This window comes from Rattus norvegicus, chromosome X (genome assembly GCF_021556685.1).
Source record: "Rattus norvegicus strain SHRSP/BbbUtx chromosome X, alternate assembly SHRSP_T2T, whole genome shotgun sequence".
NCBI lineage: Eukaryota > Metazoa > Chordata > Mammalia > Rodentia > Muridae > Rattus > Rattus norvegicus.
Genome location: NC_141554.1, coordinates 86973596 through 86991126, shown reverse-complemented (window position 1 = coordinate 86991126; position 17531 = coordinate 86973596). Strand labels below are relative to the sequence as shown.

At 34.8% G+C, this 17531-nt stretch overlaps 1 protein-coding gene across 50 annotated transcripts in view; it reads right to left on the bottom strand.

Annotated features, from left to right (window-relative positions):
- The window catches only part of Dach2 (dachshund family transcription factor 2), a 563517-nt gene that overhangs the window by 123528 nt on the left and 422458 nt on the right, over window positions 1-17531 (bottom strand). For all 50 annotated transcript variants that reach the window (XM_087599387.1, XM_087599389.1, XM_087599396.1 and 47 more), the window contains 1 exon segment: window positions 3961-4133. In XM_087599387.1, coding sequence (XP_087455513.1) covers window positions 3961-4133 — 173 coding nt within the window.

Here is a 17531-nt window from a genome sequence, read left to right as displayed (position 1 = left end):
GGCTTGAGACCCCATATGAACAACAATGCCAACCAACCAGCGTTTCCAGGGACTAAGCCACTACCCAAAGACTATACATGGACTGACCCTGAGCTCCAACCTCATAGGTAGCAATGAATATCCTAGTAAGAGCACCAGTGGAAGGGGAAGCCCTTGGTCCTGCTAAGACTGAACCCCCAATGAACTTGATTGTTGTGGGGAGGGTGGTATTGGGGGGGAGGATGGGGAGGGGAACAGCCATATAGAAGGGGAGGGGTAGGGGTTAGGGGGATGTTGGTCTGGAAACCAGGAAAGGGAATAACAATTGAAATGTAAATAAAAATACCCAAGTTAATAAAGATGGAGGAAAAAAAAAGAAAATTTGTGTTTGTTTAGCTTAATGAACATTCAGTAATTTGACATATAGTTGTTAGTTTGCAAAAGCTTTCTTATTATTTGGAAGGCTTTAATACAAATATATTCTATTGACGCCTACTTCTCCAGAGTCAATGCTAAATTTTGTGATTTTGTAATTTAGTTATTTTACTTTTAGGGACATGGAATCAATCTTAGTGAGAATATTTGTGTGTTACAGAAATTGACTTAAGTCACGATACATATCGCAGTAGAATTGGTTTTTGGTTTGTTGCTGTTGTTTTTGTTGTTCTGCTGCTGCTACTGCTTTAGGTGGTGGTGATGGTGATAACAATGTTGAAAGCTGATTTCTAGGCACCGTGTTGGCTAATGGCTCAAATAAGCAAGCTAGAAAACTGTACCTGTAAATCACCAATAGTAATCTGAGTTACCTGTTTTGTATATAATATTCAACATAGTGTGACTAAGCTTGTAAGACATTCATATAAAAACACCAAATGGTGTGTTCATCTAAATCTATAAGCTTTTTAAAAATATAAGCATACAATATACAAATATGAAACCAATACAAATATTCTGGAAAGATGCACTCAGCCCTAGTCGTTGGCATACCATAACTTTCAATGATCTCTTTTTGAGATTTTAAAGTACCACATTATTGCTCCCATCCCTTCCATCCTCCCCAGTCCTCTTATATTCCCTCATTACCATCAAATTCTTAGCTTCCTTTCTCATTAATTTTGTTCGACGCATATACATATTCATTTAAGAAATTTGATAATTAGAGACAAATAGAGAAAAATTTCTAGTAAGATTGTAAGTAGAGTTGGGAACAAACTGTGAATGAGTACATGTACTTTAGCAAATATTTAGGAATTTTAGTCAAATTAAGCATACTGCATTTTTGTAACTTGAACTACTCCCTTATTTTGTAACAAGTTTTGATATTTATCTGATTTTAATTGATTCTGAGAAAGAAGGGAAAGAAGGATTGTAGTAGTCAGAGGGCTTAAGGACATGACAAGAACAGAGGTCACAGAATAAGCTAATCGGGTCTCATAGTAGCTTACAGAGACTAAACCAGCAGTCAGGAGCCTATATGGATGGGTTTGTACTAGGGCCTTTGCATATATGTTATGGTTATATAGCTTGGTTATATAGTGTTCTTGTGGGACTCCTACTAGTGGGAGCAGGGGCTGTCTCTGAATATTTTGCCTGCTTTGGGGAATTTTTTCTTTCAAGTGGATTGCTTGTCCAGCCTTAATATGAGGGAATGTACCTAATCTTATGGCCACTGGTTATATCATGTTTGGTTGATAGCCCTTACAGAGCTGCCCTTTTCTGAAGGAAAACTGAGAAACAGATCTGGGAGAGAAGAGAGGCAGTGGGAGGAAGGGGCCTGGAAGAAGAGGAAGGTGGGAAACTATGGTCCAGGTGTAATATATGAAAGAAAAATACATTTTAAAAGATAGATTCTATTAGTCAATAAACAGGAGGTTTGTATGAAACAAGACACTGAGATATTTCCTAATATGAAGCAAGTTTGTCAGAATGAAGTAACATTTCATACTTAGAACATTTCCGATAAAAATTTATTTCTGTATAAAAATACTAAAATTTATGATATGTAAAGTTTTGAAAAAATAATGAGTTTAATTCAGACATTCTGTAAAACAATGGGCAATATTTATTTAAATATGTTTTGTTCATCTTTTAGCAAGAGTTATTCTATGAATGTAAATGAAGAAATGTGACCTTGAACTCAGAGATCTACCTCCCTCTGCCTCCTGAATGCTGGGATTAAAGGCATATTCACAAGCATGGTATGAACCAGAATGTGGGTCTTGTGACCTCAACCCAAGTCCTCTACACCTTTGCAAGAATTACAAGAACTCTAAGTTCTGCAGCCTATTCCATGTTTTAAGTAATGTCTTTGGACAATTTGTTCATAAAAGCGACTATAAGTCTTAGTTAAATCTGTGTGAAAATATTCAAACAAGTATGACATTTCTTTGTGACCACTGAAATATATGAGACTGTATAAAAACAATCACTTTTCCAGTTAAAGTCTATCAATTCTAATGCATTTCCTGATACCAGAAAATGTCTTCTAGCTTGATCTCATCTATCTCTCCTCTGAATTCCCCTAATATTTTGTGACTCAAATATATTATTCATTAGTTTGTCTTCATAACACAAGTTAATTGAGAACTCAATTGCATCATTTATGTTCTAAGTTCTTGAAAGAGGGTATAGCTTATTGCTTTCTCTTATCGTCATATATATAATATTTCTTCAAAAAATGAAGCAAAGAAGAAAATGATGGAAATGATTAATGGATTTGAACGATGCTCCTTCTCCTACCACTGTATAAACTCATATCACCTATTCAAAATACAAAAGAAAATACCTCTTGGTAAATGAGGTAATTTGGAATTTGAAACATAAGAGCAAGGAATGTGTCAAATAACAGGAAACAGAAATAATTGTAACATATAATTCCTTTTAATCACCTAATTATCATAAAGTTTTGAAAAATATGATATACATTTATGACTTTTTGACTAAGCATCATAAGTATTTTCTTAATATTTGCTGGATTGTATGTGTGCATGTGTGTGTGCGTGTGTGTGTGTGTATGTGTATGTATGTGTGTGTATGTGTGTGTGTTTGTGTGTGTGTGGATGCGCACATGTGCATATGTCTGTGTGTCTTTATAGTTTGCAGAATTGTGTAAGCATTTGTACATGAGCATGTACCTATATCTGCATATGTGTATATATGCCTATGTATCTCAGAGTTTGTCAATTGTTTTTCACTATTTCTTTTCCTTTTGAGACAGTCTCTCACAGAACCTGGTGCTTGCTGACAGGCTAGAATGTTTGGATGTCATGCACTTCAGATCAAGCTGTATCTACCTTGTCAATGCTAGGGTTACAGAACTGCATGGCAATGGCCAGCTTTTTACAGAGTGTTGGCAACCTGAACTCAGGTCTTCATGGTTGGGTGATAGTGCTTCAAAAACTGACCCATTTCCCTAGTTCCTCTCTATTGGTTTTAACAAATATTTTGTTCATATTATCTGTAGTTAGTCAAGTAGAATAGAAAGTTACTGTGATTTTCATTTTAAAATTGAATAAATACATTCAAGAGAGGGACATATCTTATTTCAGGGCATTTAATCAATGGGTAGCAAACTAGAAATTGGACCAAAACTGAGTATAAATACTGTTCATTAAAGAATATCTTACAATTTTCACTTAAACTTCAAAAAGATGCAGAATGTTACATCACCTCATCCCACACAGGAATGTGTTTTATATAACAGTCCTCCCTGTGATTAGTTTGGCTTTACATCCTATATACAGTGCACTTGATTTCAAGACACAAGATATGAGTAAAAGAGAAATTGGTGGCAAAAGAAAGACAACAAACCTGAACAACAACAAAACCTAGCAGGCCTAGTCAGAAACCAGACTTAAAAACACTGCATAAAAATAGAGTCAGTGATCTATGTGTTACTACTGAAAATTAGTAGTACTGCTGATATTTATCATAGTTTGTACGCGATTAATACCCTTGTCTTCTTCAAAATGTGATTCCTACCTTTATAACAGAGGCACCAGCTCTGGAGAGTGGACTGTGAATCTGGGCTGCAGCAGCCATGTTGGCAATAGTATTGAGATGATTCATCTGATTCATTGCCATGGCAACTGATGCAGGAGGTAAGCTGACTGGAAGTAGGGGATGAGGCATCATCATAAATGGGAGATCCAGACCTAAAAGAGACAGTACACATGAAAATATTTACATAATGGCACTAGGAAGATTTTCTAAAACATCTTTGTTCATTATTATTAGCATTTAAAAAGTTTTACTACACAATAGTAACATTTTGGGCTACCAATAATATCAATAGTCGCTTTTAATATTAACATAGTTTCTGGTATGTCACTTTCTTTAACAGACTTAAATAGGTGAGTTAGTCAAGTAGAATACAAATTGTCTAAGTTTCAAGTTATTAAAGAAAATATGCCAATAAAAGGAATGCTTATAACTGCAATTTTATATCTTTCTTAATAAAAATAACTGTCATGCTACGGTACTAACTTGCTTTCCATTATAATAGCAAATACCAATGTTGTTTATATTACCAGGAATTCAAAGCTTTTTGTGCAAGTTGAAATACTTTTCAAGAGTTTTAGTTATCTTAAGGAATAATTCTAAAGTTATGCATTCTACTCGTGATAGTCACAGACATGCCATTAGGTAAAATGGTTAAAACTAAAATAACTGTCTACTTTGCTTACTACTTATTAAGTTGTCAGAATTTAGAAGTATCTTTGAAGAGATACGAGCTAAATTTAGTCTAATCATGTGAACATCAGCATTTTAAAATGTATTTTGAATTTTTCTTCTACAGTATTTTGGACAGTGCTCAAAATTAATGATTTTTTATCACATGTTCTAAAAGCATTACCTACTCATTGCAATTTACAATGGGCTATGGAAATATTATGGACAGCACTCATATTGATCTTATCTAAAATAACAGTATTTCAGGAGTATTTTCAGCAGATACTGATCTCTATTTTATCAAAACATTAATAGAAGTAATACTATCACTCAAACATATGATATAGGTAACACTTGTATCCCACTCTGTGAATGTTTATGTTTGACATAAAAATTTAAAATGAAATCCAACATAGCGACTGAAGGAAGGAGTGTATTTGAGGTGTGCCTTCTGAATTCAGTTGTGATGGTTAATTTAAAACTGTTTAGGAGTACAATGAAAGCATAAGATAATAAAACACAAGTCCTGGCTGTAGGCTATTGCAACACTTAAGTGACCACTGCAATTTAAAAAACTTTCTAGATAATAAATACACCTGTCCCTAGTGTATTGATGGTAGACAGCTATGAAATGTAGTCATAAGAGTTGTCCAAGGGCTAAAAGAAGCCTAGACATTTAAATAATACATCAAAGCCAAGAAAGGGAATGTTTGTACTCTTTATGACTATGTGTTGAATAAGATATATTAAAGGTCCCTACCCATAGTATAGCATTCAACACTTAAGTACATTTTAGAAACAATTTATGACATCAATGTACTTGCTATCAAAGCTTTCTCTTGGTATTCTTATCACCAGCAAAGACTAACAACATTCACTTCAAATGACCTGCTCCACTCTACTGCATTTAGTTTTTTTCTCAAGGGAATAACAAAAAAAAGCCTTAATTTCAATTAACAAGTTTTCTAATACATTTGTATGTAATCTACAACAATCTATTAGAAGTTATTGCTCCTGAAATTCCTTTTTAAGCATTTAATTATGAATTGATATATAAACATATTTGCATAATCATGGGTAAAATGTGACAGTATAATGATGTATTGAATGTGGCCAACAAACACATACTATTCATCTTCTCAAATATTTGTAATTCTGAAGAGTAGTGTTCTAAGTGAAATAAACTAAACATATAAAGACCACATGATCTCCTATATATGTGGAAACTCTCAAAGTAGAAATTTCTTGTCAGTCATACAAAATTATTTGCATTTTCATGTATTTATCTATCTTACTAATCATGTGTATCATATGATGGGAGAATAGCATATGATAAATATTATGATTAGCCTTTACCCTAAAAATATTTACCTAATATTCCATATAATAAACATTGATAACATTAAATGATAATCTTCACAAATTCAAAATAATTTTAAAACTTGATTCTTGTTTATATTGACAATATTTTAGTCAAAATTAAACAGAGTGTTAAAAGTTATCAATGTCTTCCTTTACTCTCAAAATCTTTACTAAGTTTTAGTTCAATTTCTACTTCCCTTAATTGTGTAATGATCTTTTCTCATTTTCAAATGATATTCAATATCACCCAGAAACCATCTGTTCATATCAAGAAATATGCTTACTTAAAATCCAATTGATATGCAAACTAAATGCAAAGTACAAACAGAATTTAACAGTCCATTGATAGTATTAAAATACAATTCACCAAATATTTCAAATAACCACGAAGGACTTAAGAGTCATACTTTTAGATCCTGATCTGCACTACCTAATTGCCAATCAGCTATAAGTCCTCAGACTCTAAACTAATATTTACACTGCAGGCCAGTTTAAAAGTGACCCTGACATCAGGTACACATGCAAAGCACATGCAAATATTGAATCACTTCAGTCAACCTTTTGCTAAAGCTGGAAACATTAAATTAAACCTATCAACAGTATAAAACATGATAGCATTGTAGTTTATTTAATTCACATACCAGATATGTATATGGATTTTTAATAACATGGTGATGAAGATAAATCTGAGTTTAAAAAATAATCATCAGAATGTGTCTATTTATTCCTGCTAACCACAAGCTATTATCAGCATCTTTTCTGCTGTACCATAGTATTTTAGCAACCTCTAGTGTTCTTACATAAATGCATGCATCACCTCTTTCTAATCATGAAGGGTACAAACTTCAGTTATACTCCAATCATCCATCTAAATTTGACATTTCTAATCTTTTCATTTCTAAAGTGATATCAGACAGCATTCCCTTCAATAACAATTCCCAATATCTTTGGCTGTTCTTCTTAAGCCATTTCAGTTGTCCCCTCACTCCAATTTGTAAACTTTCTGTGATTAATTTCTACACTAGAATAATGCACAACTTCCTTGAATTTGGTCATTGACTTTCTACTTCTAATGTTTCATGTATTCTTCACTCTAACTCTACAGTGCTATTTGTTTTTCTCCACAGATATAACTCACCATAGCATCACCTCACATGGATGACTTTCTCTGGAATGGTCTCTCTAACCCAGTACAACACAGCACAACAATTTTTAAAAGATCAAATCTAACATTATTAAAGAATTTTCGATTCTCCCAGAGGCGAACCGCCTTATTGGTTGTCAAATGCAGAATAGTCATCCATGAAACCATATATACACTAACAACAAAAAAACACTAAGCAGATTGTATTTATGTTCTCATTGTTCTCATACACACACATATATAAACACAAATGCATGGGGGATAGTAATCCAATTCTATCTCAATTGAAAATATTAAGACTATTTGTGTCTTTAGGTTTGTTGAATAGATAAGCAGTATCACCACTATCCATGTACAACTAAGCGTTTTATTAGTAGCCTCAATTACTGTAGCATATTATTATCAACAAGCATACCACTACTTATAAATTATTAATCATCAATTAATTTATACTAGAAGTCAAATTTTGAATTATACCTCCCTAATTACTAAAAGTCCATAATATCTTGGATCTATGCTTTTAGTATCATACAGAATGATTTCAATACATCAAAATGCACTGTGTTTTTCTCTTAAGTTTTCTATTCTACTTAACCTCTGGGAACTACTAAACTTTATTCTGTCTACATAGATTTTCTTTTTTGAACATCATATAATCAGAATCATGCATTATTTAGCTTTTTCAGATAGATGCTTTGTTTTGCAGTTACTAATGTGCAATTAACACTCATTCAAGTCTGTATAAAGAATGCTAGGATATGTACATATACATATATACATACACACATATACATATACAAATTAATTAATTACAGTCCAGCTATTGTTCCCCGTCCTGGTTGCCCCTCCCATCCCATTTCTCCCCCCAAGACCCTGCGACTCCACAAGCATGTCCTACCCCTGCTGCCAGGCCTCCCCACTCCTTGGGGCAAGTCTCTCAAGGGTTAGGCACATCTTCTCCCACTGAGGCCAGACCCCACCCAGGAGTCCTCTGCTATATATGTGTCAGGGGCTTCAAATTAGCTCATATATGTTTCCTGGTTGCTAGTTCCATGTTTGAAAGACCTCAGGGGTCCAGGTTAGTTGAGACTGCTGGTTCACCCTCCTCTTCAGCTTCTTCAAGCCTTTCCCTAATTCAACCACCGAGGTCTCCAACTTGAGTCCAATGGTTGGGTATATTTGCATCTGTTGCAATCAGCTGCTTTTTGGGCCTCTCAGAGGACAGCCATGCTAGACTCCTGTTTGTAAGCACACCATAGCATCAGTAATAGTGTTGAAGCCTCCCCTTGAGATGGATCCCAAATTGGGCTGGTCACTGGACTGCCTTTCCCTCAGTTTCTTCTCCATTTTGGTCCCTGCAGTTCTTTTAGACAGAAACAATTTTGGATCAGAATTTTTGACTATGGGATGGCAACTTCATCCCTCTACTTGATGCCCTCCCTGTCTTTCTACTGGAGGTGGACTCTACATGTTCCCTTTTCCCATTGTTGGACATTTCATCTAAGGTTCCTCCCTTTGAGTCCCGAGAGTCTCTTACCTCCCAGGTCTCTGGTACTTTCTAGAGGGTTCTCCCCACTTCTCAACCCAAGAGGTTTCATATTTCCATTCACTAAACAACCCAATCAAAATATGGAGTATAGAGCTGAACAGAGAATTCAGAACAGTGGAATCTAAAATGGCCTAGAAGCACTTATCAAAAAAATGTTCACAGAAGCACTTATTTAAAAAATGTTCACAGTTCTTAGTCATCAGAGAAATGCAAATTAAAATGACCCTGAGATTTTACCTTATACCAATCAGAAAAGGTCATATATTTTTACTTTAATTGTTCCATAACAATTTATGGTCATAGTTTTTTGGCCTATTTACCTATTTAAGTACATCTTGCTTTCTTTCAATATTTAGCAATAACAATGTTATCCTAAGCTTTAATGTGTAGGTGTTTGTATTGGTACATGTTTCACATTAATTAGTATGAAAAAATTTATTTGGTTTTTAAGATGGGCCAAAAATGACTTCTAAAGTGACTTTGCTGATTTCAATTTTACCCAGTATCAAAGCATTTTCTTTTTTTAAATTTTATTTTTGTTGGATATTTTATGTATTTGCATTTCAAATGTTATACCCTTTTTCTGATGTTAGAAAAACATGTCTCTCTCTCTTCCTTTTCTTAACCTGCTAAGAGGATTATGTTACTGATCTCATTAAAGAAGTACTTCTATTCTTCATTTAAACTGATGTTCTGTTTTTAATTTCATCTATTAGTGCAAAATTATTTATTGATTCCTTTGACGTTACTTTGGATTCATTTGATTTATCTTTTTGTACAAGAAAATTCGGGCACACACTGGTGGTCAATCTACCTGGCACATTGTGTTTTAAATAGGAAGCATGGCATACCATGCTTCTGAATATTCTCAGAAGCCAGAACACTGAAATCTGAAGTAGTGTGAATAACCAGTAACATGCCCGTTGATATATATGTACTCTCATGTCTCCAATAATGCAATTTTTTGGCAAAGAGACCTGGATGGTAAGAGGACTCACTGTCTAATCTTAGAAAATGTGGAAACCAATCCATAGGTTTCCACTATGATAAGTAGTTGTTCACATGTAATAGAACAGACACTGTTTCCTGAAGAATTCATTTGATAAGTTTTATTTTATCTTTAAATTTGTTAATATGGATTTTATGGTCCATATTGGTGATGTCCCCTGTGAATTTAAGAATATGTATTATTATACTATTGAATAAAGTAATTCAGTTGTTTAATTCTTCTGCTCAGTTCAATTATGCCCATCTTCTAGATGTGACAATTACTTCTAGGTAAGTGATAAAAGATTCAAGAGTACATTTATTCATTTCCTCTGAATTATATCAGTTCTCACATAATTTAGCACTGTTATCTGGTGCAAGTACTGGAAGATAAGTTATGTCATTTTAAGTGAAATTGATAATTTAATTGTGGTTACTCTGAAGTTGGCTTTTGGAAACTAATATAGTTACTTCAGCTTTTTTTTTATTTCTTCTGCATGGTAGTTATTACTCTCGCCCTTGCTATTACTAAATATTTGTGTTTTAAATGAGTTTCTCTTAGAAAGCATATATTGGCTTCTTTTTATCAATCTTTATTATTTTTGTTTTTTATTATATTGTTGGTGGCTGCTCTTAGTTTTGATGCATTTTGCCAAGTCAGTACATAGTTTAAAAAAAGCAAGTTCACAAGTTTACCTTCAACTGAAAGCAAAAAAACAAACAAAAAAACAAACAAATAAAAAAACAAAACCTCATTCATGTTGGATGCTATTAGGATACACACTATCATTTAATTGGCTGATTCAGACCATTTCCTTGAAAAGTGGTTATTAAACTAATTTAAGTAGGTTATGCACCTATTTTTCTTTGTTGTTTTCATGATTTCTTAATCTTTTACCTCATCTTCCATCTTTTACTCCCTTGCTAGGTTTTAGTGGAACAATTTATATACAATGTATAACAATTTCATTCCTTACTTTCCCTAGTCTCTCCTCTCTCTCATATGTCACTTACAGATAAGTTTATTATTTCACTTGGATCATTTTCTATTTAATGATATTTTGAGAACTTCATATATGAGTTCTGTTTTTATAATACTTATTTTTTTCTTTTATTTTTTTTAACTTGAGTATTTCTTATTTACATTGCGAGTGTTATTCCCTTTCCTGGTTTACAGGCCAACATCCCCCTAATCCCTCCCCCTCCCCTTCTTTATGGATGTTCCCCTCCCCATCCTCCCCCCATTGCCGCCCTCCCCCCCCAACAATCACATTCAGTCTTAGCAGGACCCAGGGCTTCCCCTTCCACTGGTGCTCTTACTAGGATATTCAATGGTACCTATGAGGTCAGAGTCCAGGGTCAGTCCATGTATAGTCTTTAGGTAGTGGCTTAGTCCCTGGAAGCTCTGGTTGCTTGGCATTGTTGTTCATATGGGGTCTCGAGCCCCTTCAAGCTCTTCCAGTTCTTTCTCTGATTCCTTCAACGGGGGTCCTGTTCTCAGTTCAGTGGCTTGCTGCTGGCATTCACCTCTGTATTTGCTGTATTCTGGCTGTGTCTCTCATGAGAGATCTACATCGGGCTCCTGTCTGCCTGCACTTCTTTGCTTCATCCACCTTGTCTAATTGGGTGGCTGTATATGTATGGGTCACATGTGGGGCAGGCTCTGAATGGGTGTTCCTTCTGTCTCTGTTTTAATCTTTGCCTCTCTATTCCCTGCCAAGGGTATTCTTATTCCCCTTTTAAAGAAGGAGTGAAGCATTCACATTTTGATCATCCGTCTTGAGTTTCATGTGTTCTAGGTATCTAGGGTAATTCAAGCATTTTGGCTAATAGCCAGTTATCAATGAGTGCATACCATGTGTGTTTTTCTGTGATTGGGTTACCTCACTCAGGATGATATTTTCCAGTTCCAACCATTTGCCTACGAATTTCATAAAGTCATTGTTTTTGATAGCTGAGTAATATTCCATTGTGTAGATGTACCACATTTTCTGTATCCATTCCTCTGTTGAAGGGCATCTGGATTCTTTCCAGCTTCTGGCTATTATAAATAAGGCTGCGATGAACGTAGTGGAGCACGTGTCTTTTTTATATGTTGGGGCATCTTTTGGGTATATGCCCAAGAGAGGTATAGCTGGATCCTCAGGCAGTTCAATGTCCAATTTTCTGAGAAACCTCCAGACTGATTTCCAGAATGGTTGAACCAGTCTGCAATCCCACCAACAATGGAGGAGTTTTCCTCTTTCTCCACATCCTCGCCAGCATTTGCTGTCACCTGAGTTTTTGATCTTAGCCATTCTCACTGGTGTGAGGTGAAATTTCAGGGTTGTTTTGATTTGCATTTCCCTTATGACTAAAGATGTTGAACATTTCTTTAGGTGTGGCTGGGTATAAAATTAACTCAAACAAATCAGTAGCCTTCCTCTATACAAAAGAGAAACAAGCCAAGAAAGAAATTAGGGAAACGGCACCCTTCATAATAGACCCAAATAATATAAAGTACCTCGGTATGACTTTAACCAAGCAAGTAAAAGATGGGTACAATAAGAACTTCAAGACGCTGAAGAAAGAAATTGAAGAAGACCTCAGAAGATAGAAAGATCTCCCATGCTCATGGATTGGCAGGATTAATATAGTAAAAATGGCCATTTTACCAAAAGCGATCTACAGATTCAATGCAATCTCCATCATAATACCAATCCATTTCTTCAAAGAGTTAGAACAATTTGCAAATTCATCTGGAATAAAAAAAAACCCAGGATAGCTAAAACTATCCTCAACTATAAAAGGACTTCAGGAGGAATCACTATCCCTGAACTCAAGCAGTATTACAGAGCAATAGTGATAAAAACTGCATGGTACTGGTACAGAGACAGACAGATAGACCAGTGGAACAGAGTTGAAGACCCAGAAATGAACCCACACACCTATGGGCACTTGATTTTTGACAAAGGAGCCAAAACCATCAAATGGAAAAAAGATAGCATTTTCAGCAAATGGTGCTGTTTCAACTGGAGGTCAACATGTAGAAGAATGCAGATCGATCCATCCTTATCACCCTGTACAAAGCTTAAGTCCAAGTGGATAAAGGACCTCCACATCAAACCAGATACACTCAAACTAATAGAAGAAAAACTAGGGCAGCATCCCGAACACATGGGCACTGGAAAAAATTTCCTGAACAAAACACCAGTGGCTTATGCTCTAAGATCAAGAATCGACAAATGGGATCTCATAAAACTGCAAAGCTTCTGTAAGGCAAAGGACACTGTGGTTAGGACAACACAGCAACCAACAGATTGGGAAAAGATCTTTACCAATCCTACAACAGATAGAGGCCTTATATCCAAAATATACAAAGAACTCAAGAAGTTAGACCGCAGGGAGACAAATAACCCTATTAAAAAATGGGGCTCAGAGCTAAACAAAGAATTCACAGCTGAGGAATGCCGAATGGCTGAGAAACACCTATAATACTTCTACTCTCCTCTCAACTCTCCAAAGTCCTCCCATATCTCTCAATTTTCTCTCAAATCCATGAACTCTATTTCTCTAGTTACAGCACACACACACACACACACCCCACACACACACGCGCACGCACACACACACGCACACACACACACACACACGCACACACACACGCTCACACACACACACAATTCTCACATTGCTCATATTAGTATGAATTTATAGCTAATAGCTTTGGTTTGGAGAAACTGGCCTATTTCTGGAGAGGTTTTCATGTAGATTTAGAACTCATCTAAATGTAGTTGGAAACATTACTATATAAGTATATGGATTGTACAAGTGTCATATAAAAAGTATATTTTAATTAATTACTTTATTTACATTCCAGATGCTGCCCCCCTTCGTGGTCCCTTGTCAACAAGTTCCTAACTCCATTTCCCCTCCCCTTTGCTTCTGAGAGGGTGCTCCCCAACCCATCAGGTCTGTGACAACAGTGCCACACTTTTCTTGCATTTTCTCTGCCTTATTTTTTTTTCAATTTGAATGATACAGAAGTTTGTGGAATGCTTTGGAATTTAACATATTAGTGCACTTTTGACATGTACATGTTTTCTTTCTTTTTCAATGATTTTAGAAAAATTCTGTCATTGTTCAAACATGATCTATGAATGAAGAAGCTACATGAGGAGATTTCTGAATGCTTATGAGAAAAGTCCAAGTAACAAGAAAAAAGTCCTGTAATCCATTTCTCCATAACAAGGGTTGTTCTTCAAATGTGCCTTTGTGTTGCTCCCAGGTATAATAAACAGAAGTGGGTTTACCTTAGATTACCCATTATCTAACCTATTACTATTCACAATGATGGCTCTGAGCACAAGTTGTCCTCTTGAATATATATAGTCTAAACTCACGTGCCCTGGCCTTTGTGAGTGTATACAATTTGAACTCCAGTGAACTTTTCTCATATGATTTTGCCTAACTCTTAGAATATAAATTGTATGATACCCTGAATAAAGTTGGTTATTATATAAGACTTTAGTCTGTCTCATTTTAAGGCCCCACTCTCCCAGGTTCACACAGTCAACTAAGTGACAGGAATCAAATAGTTTACCATTTATATTTTATTTATTTTTTGATTGCATGTTATTATTTCTAGAATATTTCTTACATAAATAAGCTATGACTTCTTTTTCAATTGGAAATTTTTAAATATTAAAAATATAACTTAATAAGATAAAACAAAAACTTATAGTACTAGGGAAAACCAATGGAAAAGAGTCTAAGAAATTATATAAGACACAGATACAGATGCAGAGACCCACTATTTTGTACACTTTGTAATCCCCCTAAAAACTATAAATTCTAAGACATAATAAATTCGCAACAGACAGCTATTTTGCTTCCTCTTCCACAGTGTTCCCTGAGCCCCGAGGGGAAGGATTGATGGAGATATTAGCTCAGTATTCCAAGGTTTCTCGTTATCTGCATAATGTTGCCTGTGAGTCTGTTTGCTCCCATCTGCTACATGAGGAAGTTTTTGTGATGATGGATGATCAAGCCACTGATATATGAGTATAGCAAAATGTCACTAGGAGACATTTCATTGCTATGACTTTTGTGTTATCATTGACTAGATCAGTGATACTTGGTTTTATCCTATGTGCAGGCTATCTAGTCTCATGTTCATCGTTACCTGAGTAGTGTCAGGTATGGGTTCCATCTTGTGGAGCAGGCCTTAAGTTAAATTAGAGAAAGGTTGGTGGTTGGTTACTCCCACAAGTTTTGTACGACCATCCCCTAACATATCTTGCAGACAGATCACCATTTTAAATCAAACGGTTTATGGGTCCATTGTTATTTATGTTTCTCCTTTGTTAACTTGTGGAGTACCTCCTATAACAAAGTTATAAGCATATAGGGGTGAATGCGCTCTGTAGGCACTAGCTCAACTTATCTATGTTCATTGAGATGTCTGAATGTTGTCTTCAGCAATAGGGCTTTGCCATTAAATTATAGAGAATAATCTGTGATCTTGTCAACATCCTTAACCAGAGATTCTCATGGAACACTTTCGCCAACAGCTCAATTAGATGTAATTCAGTTCTGGTTTTCTCTTATCAACAGATGGTGCTTTCAGAACCAATGAGTCTCTTGTCGCTGATGTTGTTGAACATTTCTTTAAGTATCACACAGACATTTACCTTCTTCTTTGGGGAAATTTTGTGCTTAGGTCTGTACCCCAGGTTCAATTTTCTTATTTATTTTGAGTTCTTTGAGTTCTTTCTATATTTTGGATACTAGTTCTGTATCAGATTTGGATTTGGTAAAAAAAAAAAAAAAACAAACAAAAAACCATTCCTCCTTCTGTAAGCTGCCACCTTGTCTGAATTATAATGTCATTCATCAATTTCATGAGGTCCCATTCATTAATTTTTAATAACAGTGCCTTACTAATGGTGTTCTGTTCAGAAAGTTTTAATTGTTGTACCTGTGTGCTCAGGATTATCCTATACTTTTCTTCTGTTAGATTTAGTTTATCTGATTTACGTTTATACATTTGTTCAGGGTGGTAATTATGGACCTATTTAGATTCTTCTATGTATGTTTGGCCATCCAATTTGAGCAGTGCTTATTTTTGTTTATCAAAATCAAGTGTCCAAAGGTACATGGAATAATGTTGGGGCCCTTATTCTGATTCCATTGATAAAAGTGTCTGGTTTCCAGTACCTTTGTTTTGTTTATTATTATATATCTGTAGTACAATTTTAGGTCAGCAATGATGATACTTCTAAAAATTATTTTTACTATTTAGAATTATTGGAACCATCCTTTGTGTGTGTGTGTGTGTGTGTGTGTGTGTGTGTGTGTGTGTGTGTGTGTGTGTGTTTGCATAGGACGCTAAATATTATCGTTTTAAGATCTATCAAGAATTCTCTTGATATTTTCTTTTGATTGGGTTTATATCTAATATATATACATACATACACAGACACACACACACACACACACACACACACACACACATATATATATATAATGTATCTAATATATAATGCTTTTGTTGAGTTTTTATGTTAATCCTACCAATCCATGAACATGGGAAATCTTTCCATCTTATGATATTTTCTTCAACTTCATTCTTCAAAGACTAGGTCAAACAAGTTACCACAAGATATTTTATATTATTTGAGGTTATGGTGAAGATTGTTGTTTCCATTCTTTATTGCTCAATTCATTTGTCATTTATATAAAAGAAGGCTACTGAACATTTATAAAAGTAATCATGTATTCAGCCACTTCACTGAAGGTGTGCATCAGTTGTAGGTGGTCCCTGGTATAAGTTTTGTGGTCACTTAAGTATACTTTTATATCATTAGCAAATAATACTTTGACTTCTTCCTTTCCAATTCATATCTTTTTAATCTTCTTTAATTGTCTTATTGCTCTAACTGAGACTTCAAGTATTATATTGAATAGGTAGGGTGAAAGTGGACAGCCTTGTCCTTTTCCTAACTTAACTGAAATTTCTTTGAAGTTTCTCTCCATTGAAAGTAATATTGTCTCTGAACTTGCTCTATGCGGCCTTTATTGTCTCCTGGAATGTCCCTTGTATATCTAATCTCTCCAGGAGTTTTATCATGATGGTGTGGAAGATTTTGTCAAAGGCTCTTTATGCAAATAATTAGATGATCGTGTGGTTTTTGTCTTTCAGTTTGTTTTAATGGTTGATGACATTTATTGACCCACTTGCCTCTGGGGTGATGCCTCAGTGATCATTATTGGCTATATGTGTTCTTGGGCTTGATTTGTATGCATTTTATGGAGAATTTTGTATCTTTGTTCATAAGAAAAAATTGGGTATGATTCTTTCTTTGATGGGTCTTTATGTGGTTTGAGTATCAAAGTCATTGGGGACTCATAAAACAAATTTAGCATTGTTCTTTCTGTCTCTTTTGTGGAATAATTTGCAAAGTATTGACATAAACTCATTTTTCATTTGGGAAATTTCTATTGACTAATTTCAGGTTCAGAAATTGCACATTATTCAATAAAAGTTATTCATCATAATGTAATGGGGACCTTTTTCTTGTCTAATGTATCTATTTACTCCTTTTGGGTTTTTAATCTATGTCTACATAGTCTGTGTTTTCATATGTTGTGCCACATTTTGATTAATTCAGCACATTCATCAGGCATTTTAAATTGTCAGTGGGTGATTCTAAAATAGCTTTTATAAATGAATCAGTATTGATGTTTCCTTTGTCTCTTTAGACCACATTTAATCTTATTTTATGTATATGTATGTGCAGATGTGCTTGTACATGTATATTTCAGACCAGAGGTCAAAATATACTGCTTTCTTTAATA